Source organism: Pipistrellus kuhlii, unplaced genomic scaffold (assembly GCF_014108245.1).
Source record: "Pipistrellus kuhlii isolate mPipKuh1 unplaced genomic scaffold, mPipKuh1.p scaffold_m20_p_1, whole genome shotgun sequence".
NCBI classification, from domain to species: domain Eukaryota; kingdom Metazoa; phylum Chordata; class Mammalia; order Chiroptera; family Vespertilionidae; genus Pipistrellus; species Pipistrellus kuhlii.
In genome coordinates, this window is record NW_023425404.1 from 58,637,960 (window position 1) to 58,656,003 (window position 18,044).

The 18,044-nt window shown below is 37.7% G+C and overlaps 1 protein-coding gene across 4 annotated transcripts in view; it reads right to left on the reverse strand.

Moving 5' to 3' along the window:
* Positions 1 to 18,044, reverse strand: part of FMN1 (formin 1) — a 373,318-nt gene that overhangs the window by 160,920 nt on the left and 194,354 nt on the right. For all 4 annotated transcript variants that reach the window (XM_036446920.2, XM_036446936.2, XM_045583848.1 and 1 more), the window contains one exon: positions 1,643 to 1,730. In XM_036446920.2, the coding sequence (XP_036302813.1) occupies positions 1,643 to 1,730 (88 nt within the window). The remainder of the gene's footprint in view (positions 1 to 1,642; positions 1,731 to 18,044) is intronic.

Genomic DNA, 18,044 nt, shown 5'->3' on the forward strand with positions numbered 1-18,044 from the left:
GCACACCAAAGGGTCTCAGGTTTGATTCCCTGTTAAGGGGATGTACCTGGGTTGCAGGTTCGATGACTGGCCCTGATTGGGCACCTGCAGGAAGCAACCAAGTCTCTCCCTTTCACTGATATATTTCTCTCTCTCTCTCTCTCTCTCTCTCTCTCTCTCTCTCTCTCTCTCCTTTTTTTTCTCTCTCCTTTCTTCCTTTCTACTCTCTACAAAGCAATGGAAAAATATCCTTGAGTGAGGATTAACAGAACAAAATTTATATTTAATAGATTACTAAGAAAAGGGAGTATTATTTTAATGCAAGAGGAATATTTCAAAAGGCAAAATCACTTTGGGTCAACTTTTTTACTAAGAAAAATATTTACTAAGAAAAAATTAAAAATTTCCTCTTTAAATGTCTCAATTCAAACTGAGTCAAAGATAACCAAATTGAAATAGTGTCATTAAAAAAAAAGTGATTAACAAACAATAAAAGAACAAGTAGATAAATCAATGAGTTTCAAGGTCTTTGAGAATATTATCTTAAGCAAAATAAGTCAGAAAAACCTAAGAACCATAAGATTGCATTCATATATGGGATATAAAACTGAGACAGACAACAATATGGTGGTTAGTATAGGGAAGGGGGAGGGCCATGGTAAAGGATAAAGGGAACCAAATATATGGTGACAGAAGATTATTTGGCTTTGGGTGGTGGAAACATAATGAAATATACAGACTGTATATCATAGAAATGTACACTTGAAAACTATATGGCCCTCTTACTTAATGTCACCCCAATACCTTTTATTAAAAAAAGAAAGACAAAAAAAAGTAGAAAAAGTGTTTCTCCAGAATAGTGTCCCAAGTAATGAAGAAATGATGGAATTTATATATTATTATTTTTAAAACTTCTAATAAAATAATGTATCTAGGTAAAGATCATTAGTGCTCACTAACATCATAAAGAGATGATTAGATGTGATGTACCTCTTGATAGAATATTCAATAGTATCTATAAAGTATTTCCCCCCATTCAGGTTAAGTCCCTAGCAAACTAACAGTTTACAAGAACCACAGGGGACAGAAGAACATAATAAAAACATGGCAATACAATCAGCAAATTTTGTGGGAAACTCCACAGGACAAAAGGACATGGTTTCGTCAAAATATTAATTACAAAGGGCAAAAAAAAAAGATGGATGGTAGAAACTTTTAGATCAAAAGAAACCTGAGAAACACATCAAAGGCAATGCATAAAATTTGTTTGGATTTTCAATCAAACTAACTATAAACAAAAGGACGAGTTAGTGAGTATACAGACAATCAGGGAAATTAGAACTACTACATATTTGCTGATCTTGAGAAATCACTGTAAATGTTTTTAAGTCCATGATAATGGCACTGGAGTTATGCTTGAAAAATGTCCTTATCTTTTAGCCATGTACTAACATTTTTAATAAATGAATTATGTCTGAGTTTTGCTTCATAAAAATTTAGTTGGTGGAGAAAGAGTGTTTCAGATGAAATAAGAGTAAGCTGATTGTTTTGAAGCTGGACAATGGGCACATGGCATCCTAATTTTATATATGTTTGAAATCTTTCACAATAAAATGCTGAAAAATATTTTTAAAAATTTGGGAAAATGATAGAGAAGACTTACCCTGCTGGATATCCTTCATTTCTAAATGCAAACTAGATATCAAGATTCCCACAGTTTGAGATCGTTTTCCATCCAATAACTTGATGATCTGGAATTTAAACATAAAATTAACACAAGCTCAAATGACCATGCAATTTTTAGGAAGTATGTAAAAAAAAAAATAAGATTTTTATATACTCTGATTGTTGAACTAAATGGACACTATAGCCGAAACCGGTTTGGCTCAGTGGATAGAACATCAGCCTATGGACTGAAAGGTCCCAGTTCGATTCCGATCAAGGGCATGTACCTTGGTTGCGGGCACATCCCCAGTGGGGGGGGGGGGGGGGAGTGCAGGAGGAGGCAGCTGATTGATGTTTCTAGCTCTCTATCTTCCTTCCTTCCTCTCTATAAAAATCAATAAAATATATATATTTTTAAAATAAATGGACACCATAATTACTTTATTTTAATAACCTTTAATTTAAAAGTAACTTATCCACAACTAAAGATATTTTAGAAAATAAAAAACAACACCATCCCAATCTAATACAAGCACACAAATCTTTATAATATTGGTATATCTAAATATATTCAAATCATGCCACAACATGGATGAACATGAAAATATCATGCTAAAGGAAAGAAACCAGTCATAAAGGCGATATTATATGATTTCCACTTATATGGGTGACAGTCAGTTTGCATATTACTCTTTTATTAGACAGGATATATGCATATTAAAACTTTTAATTTTTTGAAGAAACTCCAAATAGCTCACTGCCAATTATTTCAACTTTTATGACTATTCCATAAAGAGAGCCTCATAGTTTTGTTTCCTCTAATCCCAGCGAGCCAAATAAGTTCCTAATAACATATCACACAGTAGTCACCAAGGAGAAAAGGTTATCTTTTTTCCCACGGGACATGGCTACAAAAATCAATATGACATGCACTCAAAACATCACCAATTCTTGTGTTTTGTTTTTTTTAAAGCACTTTCTTGGGCAAAATACAAACTAAATAGCTATGTTTCCTCTCTCACCAAGGTACATATAAACTTACCAAAATATAGTGAAGACAAGATTAAACAGAAACTAGCACCTGCTTGTATATTAGTACTAGACTAGCTGAATTGTTTGCTGGTTGAACAGTAAGAGATACCATAAATATGTTCCAACCAAGATTGTCTAATTACCTATCGACTGATTGATCCTAAATCAATTATTGCCAGCCCTTTGTCTTTTCTTTCTTTCTTTTTAAAAAAAATCTTTATTTTTGAAAGTATTAGTCCTGTGTTTTTTTATTTCTCTGCTCAGGATGGCTACTTTTTAAAAAATATATATATATTTTATTGATTTTTTACAGAGAGGAAGAGAGAGGGATAGAGAGTTAGAAACATCGATGAGAGAGAATCATCGATCAGCTGCCTCTTGCACACCTCCTACTGGGGATGTGCCTACAACCAAGGTACATGCCCTTGACCAGAATTGAACCTGAGACCCTTCAGTCCGCAGGCCGATGCTCTATCCATGAGCCAAACCGGTTTCGGCAGGATGGCTACTTTTATATAACTATCAGAACTAAAAAAATAGTAAATACCAAGTTTTCATCAAAATAAAAAGAAAATCTGATTTTTCAATTTAATGTGTTTAATAATTTCAACCTTAACCTTAGAGAAAAATTCTGGGGCATACAGAATTTCAAGAAGTGTAAAATAAATAAAGAATAAACTTGGTATTATTTATTTATTTGTATATAAAAGCAAAAGCAGAGGAGGAAAAGATTATGTATAATCAAATATCTCCTTTAAAGGTGCAAAATCTGGCTTTTTCTTTGAGAACACAAATTTAAAGTGAAATGCTATTTAAAAGTCCAGTACCAAATTTAAAAAACCCACATATGTTTTAAATAAATATTTAACCACTCTAGACTCTGAGTGTGGGAGATGACTGTCTGTTCAAATATGCAGAGCTCAGTGATTTTTAAAAAAATTCTGAAAGAAAAAAAAAAGGCAAATAAAACCATCACTTGAGCTAATTGCAAATTCAAATTCAAAATAAGAAAGGCTTTAGGAATTGACTACATTTATCCTTAAATGTCCAGGATAGTGACTGATACAACCTTGGCCATGGAATGTACATCAATGTCAAGGAGGAAGATATGAGAATCGAATGTATGACAAGATCACAACTGGGTAGCAAAGATTCCTTCAAATAAACATTCCCCTAGCTATCCAGTTAGAGTTCTGAAAACCAGGGTAATGCAGTCAACCAACAGAGAAGACAAAGTTCAAATGTTAGTTTTTCTATTAGCTAATTAAAAGAAAGCAAGAGAGCAACCTCAAGAGAACTGAGAGAAAGAGAGACTGAGAGATTGAGATCATCTGTCATTAAGAAACCAGCAAATCCATCCCCACCTCATTGCTCAACAGGCTGAACTTTGGAAAGAGTGTCTCCAGTCAGTCATCCTTGCAATTTTGTCTGACTTGGCATGGCAGACATTTAGAGAAAGAATGCTACTTTTAGCTGATCCAAAAACCTTAAGAATTTTCTGAAATAGTTGGCATCAATTTACACTCCTACAAATATTTCCTGTTCCCTCACCCACTGTGGGTATTATAAAAAATTTTAAATTTTGGCCAATATGATAGATAAAAATGTTTTTATCAATAATCTGCATTTTTAATTATTTAATGGTAAGGTTAGGCATTTAGTTCTTGGTCACATGTTCTTGTAAATTGTTTTTGTATAATTTTTGCTGTTTTCCTATTACTAAGTCTCTTAATCTGGTACAGTACAAAAAAAAATAAGCAAGAACATAGCTCATATGATTTCACTCATACGTAGGATATAAAACTGAAAACAACAAATGAATAAACAAGAAGAATAAACAAGACACAGAAAATATTATAGTGGTTACCAGAGGGGAGGTGGTGAAGGTAATAGGTAAAGGGTATACAATTTTGGGTGGTCACAATGCAATATACAGATCGTGTATCATAGAAAAATACACCTGAAGCCTATAATATTATTAACAATGTCATCCTAAAAAATTAGAAAAGAAGAAGAACATAGCTGAATTCATAAGAAGAAAGAGCTATACACAGAGATTACTGTGGATAAGGGGCATCAGGAAGGAGAGGGAAGAGAACTACCTTGTACTGAACCCCTACTAAATGCTAGGTATTATGCTCACAACTAATCCAAATGAATAGTTGTGAATTGGGGGCAGTGAACACCACAATATTGTAGACTGTATTCCTTTAGTGTATCCCCCTCCCCTGCCCTGTGGATTTCTAAAGTAATAACAATACTTCAGCTCAAGAGTCCTGTGAAGTGAGGAGTCAGTCACCTTAAAGTAAGGCTCATAGAAATAGAACTCTGTTCTGCTAACCCAATACTGCTTTTTGATATGTGATCAAATCTCACGGTCCTTAGCCAGCTATATACCTACTATTGGTCTGGTGCACATATTTGTGCACATTGAGAGGAAATTAATTAGAAGAAATATTTTAATATTGCTATTCACCTTTTTTCTATAATAGAAATGTCAACCCAATTCATGATCAACAATGACAGATGGAAACACATGCGTGCGATTGGTACCAGTGAGAGCTTTATATATATATTGAGCATTTGTGAGTCAACTTAGCCTTTTATAGATACAGAACACACTTGCTTAATTAATCTGCCTTCTGACTTAGCTAAACTTTTTCCACTCCAGTGAAGCACCCCAACTTCTCTTTCAGGTAATTGTCAGCAACATAGAATTAAATATCAACATGAAGCAGATTATTATTGTAGATAATGCAGGGCAAACAAAGGGTAAAATATCTAACTTCAGCTGTGAGATATTCTGTGCAGTGAGAAAACCTGAAGTAATTTTCAAGGTTTACTATTTCTTACTTCTTTTCAGGTGGGTCAAGTTTCAAAACTTTCTAAATCTTCATTTCTGGCTAAAGAAAAGAAAATAGGATTCCACTGAGACTCTATCTACCTATTCCAGGACTTCTGTGAGGATCAAATTAGATGAGGCATGGGAAAACACTTTACAGGCATTTGGTTAAAGTGTAAAATGTTTCCACCTGGCTATAAAGCAAGTTGTGTTCCTGGGTTGAAGAAACTGCAAGGAGACTAGTCATTGCTAGGGAGAGGAAGCTGGGTGTAGCTACATGAATTACCCGGATGGAGGGAAGTCCTACCTCAAATCTTTTATATATATATATATTATCTGAGGTGTTTACTTTCACACCAGAATAGTTAGAAAGAAAATATTAAAAGTGAAAGAAACAAATACAAAGAAAACTGATAGCGGGAATAAAAAAAGGGGGGGGGAAGGAAAGAACAGATTTAGAACATGACAAAAGTTTTTTAAAAAGATGTTTAATTAGTTGTCAATCAAGAATTATTTCATCATTTAAAAATAATTTTTAGGACCATGGTGAAGTTTCAAATAGCCATGTGCAATTTATGTAGAATCTTTTGTTAAATGAAAATTCCCTCTTTTTTATTGTACTATATGAATTCTCAGTAAGCCATCTTCAAGACAAATAAAGTGAACTTCAAAAATTTCTCTCTGAAGAGAAAGAGCATATGACAAAAAGATAAACTAATATTGTGTATTTATTCTCCCCAGATTCTCTAATATATTCTGGGCTTGAAAAAAAATCAAATGCAGCCACCTACACCTTCCATATTCACATTACTGCACAGTATGGACTGGTGATTATAATGATCACCTGAAAAATTTTTAGAAATCTAAGCTGCCTGAGATTGTCTGATATTTAACAGTCTGCCCTTTCTATAGCAAGAAATTTAACTAATACATTAAAAAATAACCACAGCATTTTATTTAAAAACTAGAGGCCCTAGTGCACACAATTTGTGCCTGGGGGGGTGTGTCCCTCAGCCCAGCCTGCATCCTCGCCAATCTGGGACATCCCTCTCACAATCCAAAACTGCTGGTTCCCAACTGCTCGCCTGACTGCTTTACTGATTGCCCCTAACTGTTTGCCAGCCTGATCACACCCTAACCACTCCCCTGCCAGCCTGATTGATGCCTAACTGGTCCCCTGCCAGCCTGTTTGCCCTAACTGCCCTCCCCTACAGGTCTGGTCACCCCTAAGTGCCCTCCTCTGCAGGCCTGGGTCCTCCCTTTTAAATTTAAATACTATTACAGGTAGCCTGGCTGGCATGGCTCAGTGGTTGAGTATCCACCCAGGAACCAGGAGGTCACTGGTACAATTCCCGGTCAGGGCACATGCTGGGGTCGGGGGCTCGATCCCCAGTGCAGGGCTTGCAGGAGACAGCCGGCCAATGATTCTCCCTCGTTACTGATGTTTCTATTTCTCTCTCCCTCTCCCTTACTCTATGAAATAAGTGAAAATATAATTTTTAAAATAAATTATTACAGTATATTTCATACAAGGCACACAAATTTAGAGCCATTTTCTATCACCAAACAAACAAAACACAGTCCTACCTTAACTAACTGTAAACATAACGTAAACTTTTCATCTATTCCTATACCAAGATTACTCCCATACCCATTTTTCATTCTTCTTTGTCCTCATGTACATATTCTTGATTTGTTTAGTCCTCAAAATCATTTCCTAGAATTAAGTAACTTTTGGCACCAAAGCATTTTATTTTTTCTGACTCAAATTCCTCCTGCTTCCATGTCAACCTTTTCTGCTCCCAGAAAGCCAGACAATAGCCAGTCTCACCATCTCCAACACAAAGCTCCTTCATAAACCTCAAGACCATCTTTTTTTCTTTTTTTAACAAGAGATGCTTTATATCAAATCCTTAAAAATTCATGTTTGAGAAACGTTAGTAAGCCCTCAGTTTATCTTGGTCCTATCTGGAGTCAGCTGAACTTGGCAGCACAAGGCCTTCTCCCAGGTATAATTATAGTCTGCAGGAGAATGCAATTTGTGCAGCATTCCACTGGCCTACAAGATGACCTTGTGCAGGGGCAAATTCACAGGTTGCGTTAAACCCTATTAGACATGCCTAGTTTAAGGCCAAGCCTTTCCAGACCTCCGCTGCATGCTAGGATTAGGGCATGTCACACATGCGTACTATTATAACGAAGAAGGATCTCTCAAAATGCCTGCCAGAAGGGGGAAAGCAGGCCCACATCCCACACTGTCTAAACCTGCACCTTGAGCCATTGTATCCAAATTATTATTATTTCTTACATGTGTGGATTGTTTGAAAAACCTGCCTCTTTGAATAAGAATTAAGACAGAAATGGGAAGAAAGATTTGCTGTGCTGGCAAACCACACCCTGACTACTACTCAGCTATAAAAGTCTTGCCAGACAGACTGAGAAATAATTCCTGCCAGGTCCAGTGGGACTTTCTCATCTACATAAAACCCATATATATCTGAGTTTGGAAGACATGGCCAGAAGTAAAAATAAAAATACACGGTCTGAACATGCCATGAATGTTGGAAGTTTGCTCAGTGAGTGAGTTTGGCATAGCTACAAAATGAAGATAATCATACAAGCCTTCTTCTTCCAGAGAGCCTTCCTAGCTGGAAATAAAGATGACTTTATACCTCCACCCTCACTGCACACCAAACACTCTCGAACCTATACCAGATCAAGTAGGTATTCTCTTCTTTGACTTAGTCTTCACTGCGACTTTTCTCATTTTCAGTTCCAGGATTTCCATCTCCAACAGAGTCAGTTTTATCATAGAACCTGGAGAATAGGCTCCAGGCCTAAGTAAATACAGCCACACGAGTTATCACCAATAAACTTTTCCTAGGCACTGAAGGCAAATAATGGCATGTTGCTTCTTTCCTGACCAAATCACCCTCCCTCAACGAAGAGCAAACAAATAAAGGATCCACATATGAGCAGATATCTGTTTTTATAACAATGGTATATATATATATATATATATATATATATATATATATATATATATACACACACACACACACACACACACACACACACACACACACAAATGTAGAACATTTTCAATATTAAAGAACAAATGAGTACATGGTTTGCCTTTCTCAGGGAGAATGACTGCCACAGTGGAAAATATACAGAGGGTAGACAACATGACTCTCCAAAGGAAAAATCTAAAAAACACCATTTCTATATTTGCCTTCTGACTTGCAATATCTTTTGTTTATGCTTCATATCAACACCACTGAATGCCACTACTTGACAAAATTATAAGCTTTCAGAGGCTGGATTAAAGCACATATGCTACTGATGACAAGCCAGCCCGTCTCATTAGCAGTAAGTCTTTACATTTACAAGTCACCGGATTCCAAAGAGATCAAGGTGCTCTCATCATGACTGTGGCATTTATCTTGAAGACATTCTTGTGGACTTGAAGGCAGGTAGAATCCTGTAGAGACGTAGACAACGATGTGGACACTAGTCCCATCCTAAGGATTACCAGCTCAGATGATCAAGCTGGTAACTTACTCTGGATACCTCTAACTCATACATTTAAATCAGTATGGGGTCTGACTTTGGTTGGATTAGAGAGCAGTATTTTCTGGGAATGACGTAGGGTAAATCGAGGGGTGACCTAGGTTTAATTTTACTCTCATTTAATTGTCACCCATTCACATACCACCGAATTAGAAATTCTTATTTTTATATGTAATAAACATCTAATTTGGAAAAAAGAGTGATAATTTCCCAGTGGAAGGAAGTTTCAAGAAGTGACATAAGATGGTGCAAGGCCCTGAGGCATGGAAGTGAATAGGTGCAGACCTTACATAAAAACAAACAAAAAACATCATGCAGCCAATAGACACAGGCCTTATGTTAAAAAGACAACAACACCAAAACACAAAACACCATGAGAGGATGCAACTGACACAGCCCCACTTCATAGCTGCAGCTATTCTTGTGCCCTCCCTCCATTTCTAGAGCTGCAGTGACTAGAGATGAGACAGATAAGCGACTGCTGCTCCCAGCCAGTCCCAGGAGCTGAGGGCTAGCTGGAGAGTTACAGCAGGACCAGAGCTGGCAGTCATCTCGCTGTCTCTCCTCAGGGAGAGTGAGCGCTTCTTTGGAAACATTCAACTGTTTCTTGGCAGGTGCCCAGGAAAATAAATGCTGACTCAGCTTCCTTGCTCCCCAGTATTCTCCCTTCTGCCACTCTCTGGCACCACACCCAGAGGAGCTGGATGGCTGGCTCCATGGGGCGACGTTATGAAATGTCACCTAATTTGGTACAAACAAGCCCTCACTGCTGAGGGCCATCGTGGCCGGGTATACTTCTGGGTAGCAGCCTCCATCAACGGGCCTGAATAATGTCACTAAAATAAGCTCTCCACACGCAGCCTGATTAGCTGTCCCACTAAATGTTTCGAGGCACACTGAGCTGCACTGTTCTGTCAGGCTGCTAAGTCTGAATCTCTTCCAGGGTCTTATTTTTGGGGACACATAAAACTGCTCATGTGAAGTTTACTTTAAGGATTTAGGCTCTTCACCAAGAAATGTGAAAAGGCAAATTGTCACCCTGTCCTGAGTCTGAGAACATATTTGGCATCCCATTCCTTTACTGATGAGACACAAAAACCCTTTTATTTGTTTTTAGGCTAGTGGATTCTGTGCAGAAAGCAAATGGAAAGAAGGCCATAGCAGGTGAAGGCTGTGGCTGGGCAGGGGGTAGAGGGTACTGTGGGATGGAGGAGAGTGAGAATGTGGGCAGGAGGTAATTTTGGTGGTTTTGGAGTTTTTGTGCCATGCATGAAACAAACTCCAAACCAAAATCACATGCGTTTTCTTACTGATTAGAGACTTAGGAGAGAATATGACCAGGAGACATCAGTTCATTCATTTCTCTGTCTTCGGACAATGCCAAAGCTACCGTCATACAAAGGTACAGATACAAAACATCATCTTGTTGTTCCTTAGAGCTCAAGGCCCCTTAAAGAGTGCTTGCCTGTAATAGTCATGAAACAATTCTAAACCACTGACCATTAACCTAGTGGAAAACAACTGGACAGAGGGCTACAGAGTAGATTCTCTATCAGTCTACAGTGAAGAAGGAAACAGAAGGACTATGAGAGGTTCAACCTATGTTAAAACGTAAAACTAAAACAAAACAAAACAAAAAACACAGGCCAACTGTCCGAGACTCCACTTTTCAAACTGATGGTGTGAATATTAAGGAAATGAGAGAAACTAGGGCCTCTGTTTGGGACAGAAAAACTTTAATTCTGTACCTTCGCGTGGCCTCCAATCATCATGGTTCAACTCTGAGGCCAAGAATGTATTCCATATATGTAATTCGACTTTTAACAGCAGGGAACACAATTTACCTATTCTCTGCTTCAGGAGGGATGAGAACTCAGAGGCTTACCATTCAAGATATACCAGAGGCCACAGGTATATAAGTTTGTTTTACTACTCTTCTCTCTGTTCCTCCTGCCCCAAAAATCAACCTGCATGGCTGTCAGTGACTGGTAGATGAAATGTCCCTTCACTTTCCTTCTCCACCAGCATTGAGAAGAAAGCTTTTTTTTTTTGATCATTCCTAAATTGCATGATCATCCTATATACATATTAGGCAAAGCCCTTAGAAAAATTCGGTAGAGGCACTAGAAAGTTGTCTATAGTATAAAGCAATGGTCAGCAAACTGTGGGCTCGTGAGCCCCATGCGGCTCTTAAGCACCTTGAGTGTGGCTCTTCTACACAATACCACATGTGGACATGCACATACAGTGCGATTGAAACTTCTTGGCACATGCACAGAAGTCAATTTTCGGCTCTCAAAAGAAATTTCAATCGTTGTACTGTTGATATTTGGCTCCGCTGACTAATGAGTTTGCCAACCACTGGTATAAAGCAATCAAGAATTTGTGGAATGTTTTCTAGAAGTTTTGCGTGCATGTGAATTACCTGGGACCTCACTGAAAACACAGCCAGTGTGGCTCAGTGTGGTTGAGCATCAACTTATAAAGCAGGAGGTCATGGTTTGATTCCAGGTCAGGGCACATGCCCTGGTTCTGGGCTCAATCCTCAGTAGAGGGTGTACAGGAAACAGCTAATCAATGATTCTCTGTCATCATTGATGCTTCTCTCCCTCTATTTTCCTCTCTCTGAAATCAATTAAAAAAAGACATATTAAAAAAAATAGGTTCTCATTCACTAGGAATTGGATGGGGCCTGTTTTAGATTGAATTGCAGTCCTAAAAAAAACATATGTTCAAGTCCTAACCTCTAGTACCACAGCATGTGACATTATTTGGAAATAGGGTCATTGAAAATGTACTTAGTTAAGATGAGGTCATACTGGAGTCACATGGGGCCCTAATCCAATATGACTGATGACCTTACAAGAAGATGGCCATGTAAAGACACAGAGACACAGAGGAAGAATGACAATTGATGATGACGGCATAGCCTGGAGTTATGCAGGTACATGTCAAGGTATGACAAAGATTGCTAGGAAACCACCGGAAGATAGGAAGACAGTAGGATTCCCTACTGGTTTCAGAGGAAGCATGGCTCTGCCAATACCTTGATTTCAAACTTTCAGTCTATAAAACTGTGAGAGAACACATTTCTGTTGTTTTTTTTACTCACCCAGTTTGTTGAGACAGCCCTTGAAAACTAATACAGGGCCTGAAATTCTTATATTTCCATTAAAGTGCTGCTTTTGCTTTTGGTCTGTAGATCACACTTTGAACATCCAGGTGACCACCATTGAATGCATTATTTTGTTTACTATCACTGGCACTTAGTGCAATGCCTGGTATGTATGTATGTATGTATGTATGTATGTATGTATGTTTATATAATCCCCGATTCCCAGAGCTTTTTTGGTTAACTAGCTGAAAATATTTTCCCTTCTCTATCAATCTCCATAGAGTCTTTTCTTAAAGCTATGTGCTCAGTCCAGGAGAAAGGCTCTCTTAGATAAGTACAATCCCAGGTATACAGATAACCACATTGCCTCCTAAAGATTCAAAATAACAAAGTTTATAAGACCTTTGGACTTCTTGTCTCATCTATATAATTTCTCATTTAATGTTCAGACATTGAACCCAGTCTTGTATATATTCCTGATGGCTAAAATAGGGCTTTTCTCTCCAAAATGTAAAGTGTTAGGCTTTTGGAAAGAACACATGCTAATAATTACTCCAAGCTGTTTAGAGATAATGGACAACAGAAAAGTTATTATCTTCAATGTCATCGTATGTCTTTGATATGATAATCATTGCATTCAAGATATCAGAAATGATGGATGGCCTTTGATTTAGAGTGTATCATGATGCAAATTACCTGGCTCTTTCCCACTCCTTAGAAGGTGAAGAGCTCCTGACTGTGGGCACTACTAGCTCCAGGGCCTTGGGTCACTGGACAGCAAAATCTGTGACAAAACTCAAAGGGAAACACTTCCTTCTTTAAAGATCCAAGGCTACTTTACTTTTTCTTTTTACGGACATACTTCACCTAGAACCACCTCACCTCACGCACAGTCTTAACTTGCAGCCATTGCTGTAACATACACTATTTATAACTGAAGTCATTCTACTCTGTTAACTTTCTGGCTAACAACAGTTGACATAAGTAACACATTGCTCTGGTAGACTCACTGAGTTCCTTCCATAAACATAAAATGACTATTCCAGGAAATGTTAGGAAGAGAGGAAAGATAAAAGAGCACTCTCTATACATACATATTTTTAAATTGCTACAAGATTCTGTTAGGGCTTACGGTGTATAACCCAGCACATTTCCCCTATAATTAGTCTCTACCATCCTCCTTACTCTCACAGCACATCCATCATACAATCCACACATTATATTCTATCCCTCAGTCATCCATATGAATGAATAACAATGATCCAAAATATTTACTCACCATCACCCATGAAAAGTGAGCCAGCCTTTTCACCCACCCTGACTGGAATCATGAAGATGTGTACCTAGAGGTTCTCTCATACGGATGAGTCACCTTCCGATACAAATGTCACAAACACATGGTAGGTAATTTGCCCAGAGCCACTCGGGTTGACTACAAGTCCTATATCCTTCCCCTTGAAATGCATCTCATTCCAGCAAAGATGCACATGTTGCAACAAGGCAATGTCCACTAAGATGTGAAAAGCAAAACTACTTTGAGTTTTAAGCTATCAGAGTAAAGACTTTTTCACTTCTTTTTCTCCTATAAAATAATCTACACAAATGATAAGGCTGAGGATCAGAAACACAAAATCTATCTTTAGTGAACTCCTAGACCTCTGTAGTTTCAAAACAGAAAATGGGAAGGCAGAAGTAGTTGTTGTACATTTCATGCAGAGTGTTGAAAGGACAAACCTAATTTTGTGCATAGGAAGGCAGAACCTTGGACATGTGCAAATTAGAGTCATCATGTGCTTAGAAAAATGTAAGGGTGAGGCAATGGCTAAATAGAAGGGGGTTATTTAAAAGTTACGACTATGGCGCACCCTGGCCAGTGCAGCTCAGTTAGTAGATCATCATCCCATGCACTGAGGGTCCCAGGTTCAATTCCCAGTCAAGGCACATACCCAGGTTGCAGATTTGATCTCCAGTTAGGGTGCTTACTGAGGCAAGCAATCTTGATCAACATTTCTGTCTCTCATTGATACCTCCCTCTCCCTCTCCCTCTCCCTCTCCCTCTCCCTCTCCCTCTCCCTCTCCCTCTCCCTCTCCCTCTCCCTCTCCCTCTTCCTCTCCCTTTTCCTCTTCCTCTCCCTCTCCTTCTCCCTCTCCCTCTCTCTTTCCTTCTCCTTCTCTCTCCTCTCTTTCTCTTTTCTATCCCTTCTTCTCTCTCTCAAATCAATAAAAACATATCCTCAGGGTGAGTATTAAAAAACAATGACACAAAGTTAGTCTATGGTGCAATTAGGTGCCAGAAGTAAAATCCCAGCTATTGTGATCAGAAAGTATAGTTTCTAGAGAAAATCAACCAGACAGACTCACCACGGACACCAGGCACACCTGGATAGTGTTGAGGTCTTGTGCTAGAATGGAATGATTATCAAAATTCCACATCCTTTCTAGGCTTTCCTCAAAATGCTAGCAGTAAGGTTGCACCCACTCCCAGCCCCAGTCAGGGGCCTGGAGAAGTTCTGTCCAGAAAAATGGATTGGCTAAGAGCTAAGAGCTTATCATTTGAGGGGGGAGGGAGGGGAGAGAAGGAGGGGTAAATGAAACAGCTGGTCTGCAACAGTTTGCCCCACCTTGAGATCCATCTCTGGACAAAACTTGTCCAATTACATTGAGCTTCCACACAGGATCATCACATCCCAATCTTATATATAAAACAACAGCCAAGCATCACCAAGTATTTGAAGAAATCCTCTAACTAAAATTCGGAGGTCAATATATATAAATGGAACTTAGAAGAAGAAACAGAAAATAATAAACAAATATAAAGAAACTATAACATTTAGACTTAAAGTTTGCATTCTTTTTTAAAAAAGTTAAATGAGCTTTTATAAATTAAAATATAATTCTGAAATACAAAAATCCATGTCTATCAAAATAGGAATTCCATAGTAACTAGGTAAAACTGTACAAGCAATAGATAATATATGCTAGAGAAACAGGTAAGAGCGTTAAAAACTGGTACCTCTGGTGAGTCAAGGTGGGAGTGAGATGGGGGCAATAGAGAACTTTTATTTTTACTTTTAAAAACTATGAAATATCATGCAAAATAGCAGCATATGTACATTTATGCCTAATTTAACCAGTGTCAAAAATAAAGCATATACTCACCTCCCCCCTTAAGAAGGTGAGTATTACTAATATATCCTTGAAGACTACCTTCCTCCATAGTTTTCCTCCAAAGGAACCACTCTTCTGAATTTTGTGTTCATTATTCCTTTGTTATTGTTTTTAATAGTTTGGCTACAAATATATGATTCCATAAACTTACTTGGTTTTTAATGTGTTTTTTTTTTAACTTCAGACCAATGATCTCATTCTTTTGTGACTTTTTTTTTTTTTATAACTGAACATCAGGTTTATGAATCATTATGTGGATGCACATGGCTCTAGTTCATTCTTTTTCAAAGCTATATAGTATTCTATTATGTGGCTTTACTTCAGTCCATTTATCCACTCAAATGACAGTGGATAGATTTTTGCTATTATAAACAAGGCTTTTTACAAGCATTCTCATATGGGTCTTTTGTACAAATGTGCAAAAGTGTGAACAGATGGTATATACATGTTCACATGAGATTGGTACAACCAAACGATTTTCCAAGTATATGGAGTCTGACCCTTCCATTAATATTAATAAGAAATCCTACTGCTTGACCACCCTCTCAATATTTCAGTCACACTTTTTAATTTTTTGCCATACTGGTGTGTCTAAAGTGGTATTTCTGTGTTTCCTAGTTGCTAACTTATCTTTCCATGTTTATTGATCATTCATTCCAAGACAAGCCTGTTCATATCATTTGCCCATCTTTCTCTTATTGATTGGTATGAATGCTACCTGCATTTTGAGTAGAAATTATTCTTTAGTTATTTATGTTACAAACATCTTCTCTAAGCTTGTGGCTTATCTTTCCATACTCTTTGTATTCTTATCTTTTGATGAGCAAGAATTTGTTTTTATTTTAATGTAATTTTATTTTTAAATTTTATTTTATTGTTTAAAGTATTACAAATAGTAGTACATATGTCTTTTTTTTTCCTCATTGACCTTTCTCCGGCCTCCCCTATCCCCTAGCACATGCCCTCACCCTCCCCCCCAGTGTCTTGCGTCCATTGGTGATACTTATATGCATTCATACATGTCCTTCAGTTGAACTCTTACCTCTCCCACCCCCTGCAACTCTCCCCAGCCTTCCCACTGAAGTTTGACAGTCTGTTCAATGTTTCTCTGCCTATGTATATATTTTTGTTCATCAATTTATAATGTTCTTTATTATCCATAAGTGAGTGAGATCATATGGTATTTTTCTTTCACTGACTGGCTTATTTCACTTAGCATAATGCTCTCCAGTTCCATTGTGATCTGAGAAGATGTTTGGTATGATTTCCATCCTCTTGAATTTGGAGAGACTTTGCCTGTGTCCCAATATGTGCTCTATCTTTGAAATATTTTGTCAGATACAAGTATTGCTAACCCTGCTTTTTTTTCTTTTCTTTTTTTCTTTTTTCTTTTTTCATTTCCATTTGACTGATTGATATTTTCCATCCCTTCACTTTCAGTCTGTGTGAGTCCCTTGTTCTGAGGTGGATCTCCTATAGACAGCATATATTTGGGTCATGTTTTCTTATCCATTCAATCACTCAATGTCTTTTGATTGGAACATTTAATCCATATACATTTAATGTTATTATTGATAGATACTTGTTTGTAGCCATTTCTGTACTTTATGGCTGTGTTCCATTTCTTCCTTTCTATTTCTTCTTTTTACAGCATTCCTTTTAGCATTTCTTGCATCACTGGTTTGGTAGTGATAAACTCCCTTTGTGTTTTTTGTGTTTGGTTGGTTGGTTGTTTTTGTCTGTGAAGTTCCTGATTTCCCCCTCAATTTTGATTGATAGTCTTGCTAGATAGAGTATACTTTGGGTCAGACCTTTACTTTGTATCACTTTGTATACTTCATTCCATTCCCTTTTAGCTTGATATGTTTCTGTTGAGAAATCATTTTGTAATATGATGTGGGATCCTTTTTTGGTTACTCTCTGTCTCTCTCTTGCAGCCTTTAAGATTCTCTTTTTGTCATTAACATTTGCCACTGTAATTATGATGTGTCTTGGTGTGGGTCTTTTGGGATTCATCTTGCTTGGGACTCCCTATATTTGTGTAATTTTTCCTTCCACATATCAGGGAAGTTTTCTGTCATTATTTCTTCAAACGAATTCTCTAAACCTTGCTGCTCTTCTTGTCCTTCTGGCATCCCTATTATACGTACATTATTTTGTTTCATGTTGTCCCAAAGCTCCCTTATGCTCTACTCCTGCCTTTTAATTTTTTCCTCCAGTTGCTGTTCAGATTGGGTTTGTTTCTCTACCTTGTCTTCTAATTCAATTCTCTGCTTCTTCTGGTCTACTGTTGAAACCTTTCATGGCATTTTTGATTGTAGCTATATCACTTTTGATTTTTTCCTGTTTTTTGCATAGGTTGTTGATTTTCTCATTCATCTAGTTTATGAACTGTATGACCATTACTTTGCATTCTTTTTCTGTCATGTTGCATGCCTCAGTTTCATTTATTTCTTTTCTTGGCAATACCTCTTTTTCTTTCCTGTGGGGATTGTTTCATTATCTCCCCATTCTATCACCAAAAAGTCCAATCACTGAGTTGTGGGGGCCTGGGCTGTGTGCAGTGGGAGCTTTGTGCCACCTAAGTGTCACTGAAGAGCTCTGACACCAATTCGTGTGGCTGCTGTGAGTCTGTGGGCCCCACTCGCCCAGGATCAGTTACTGCTGCTC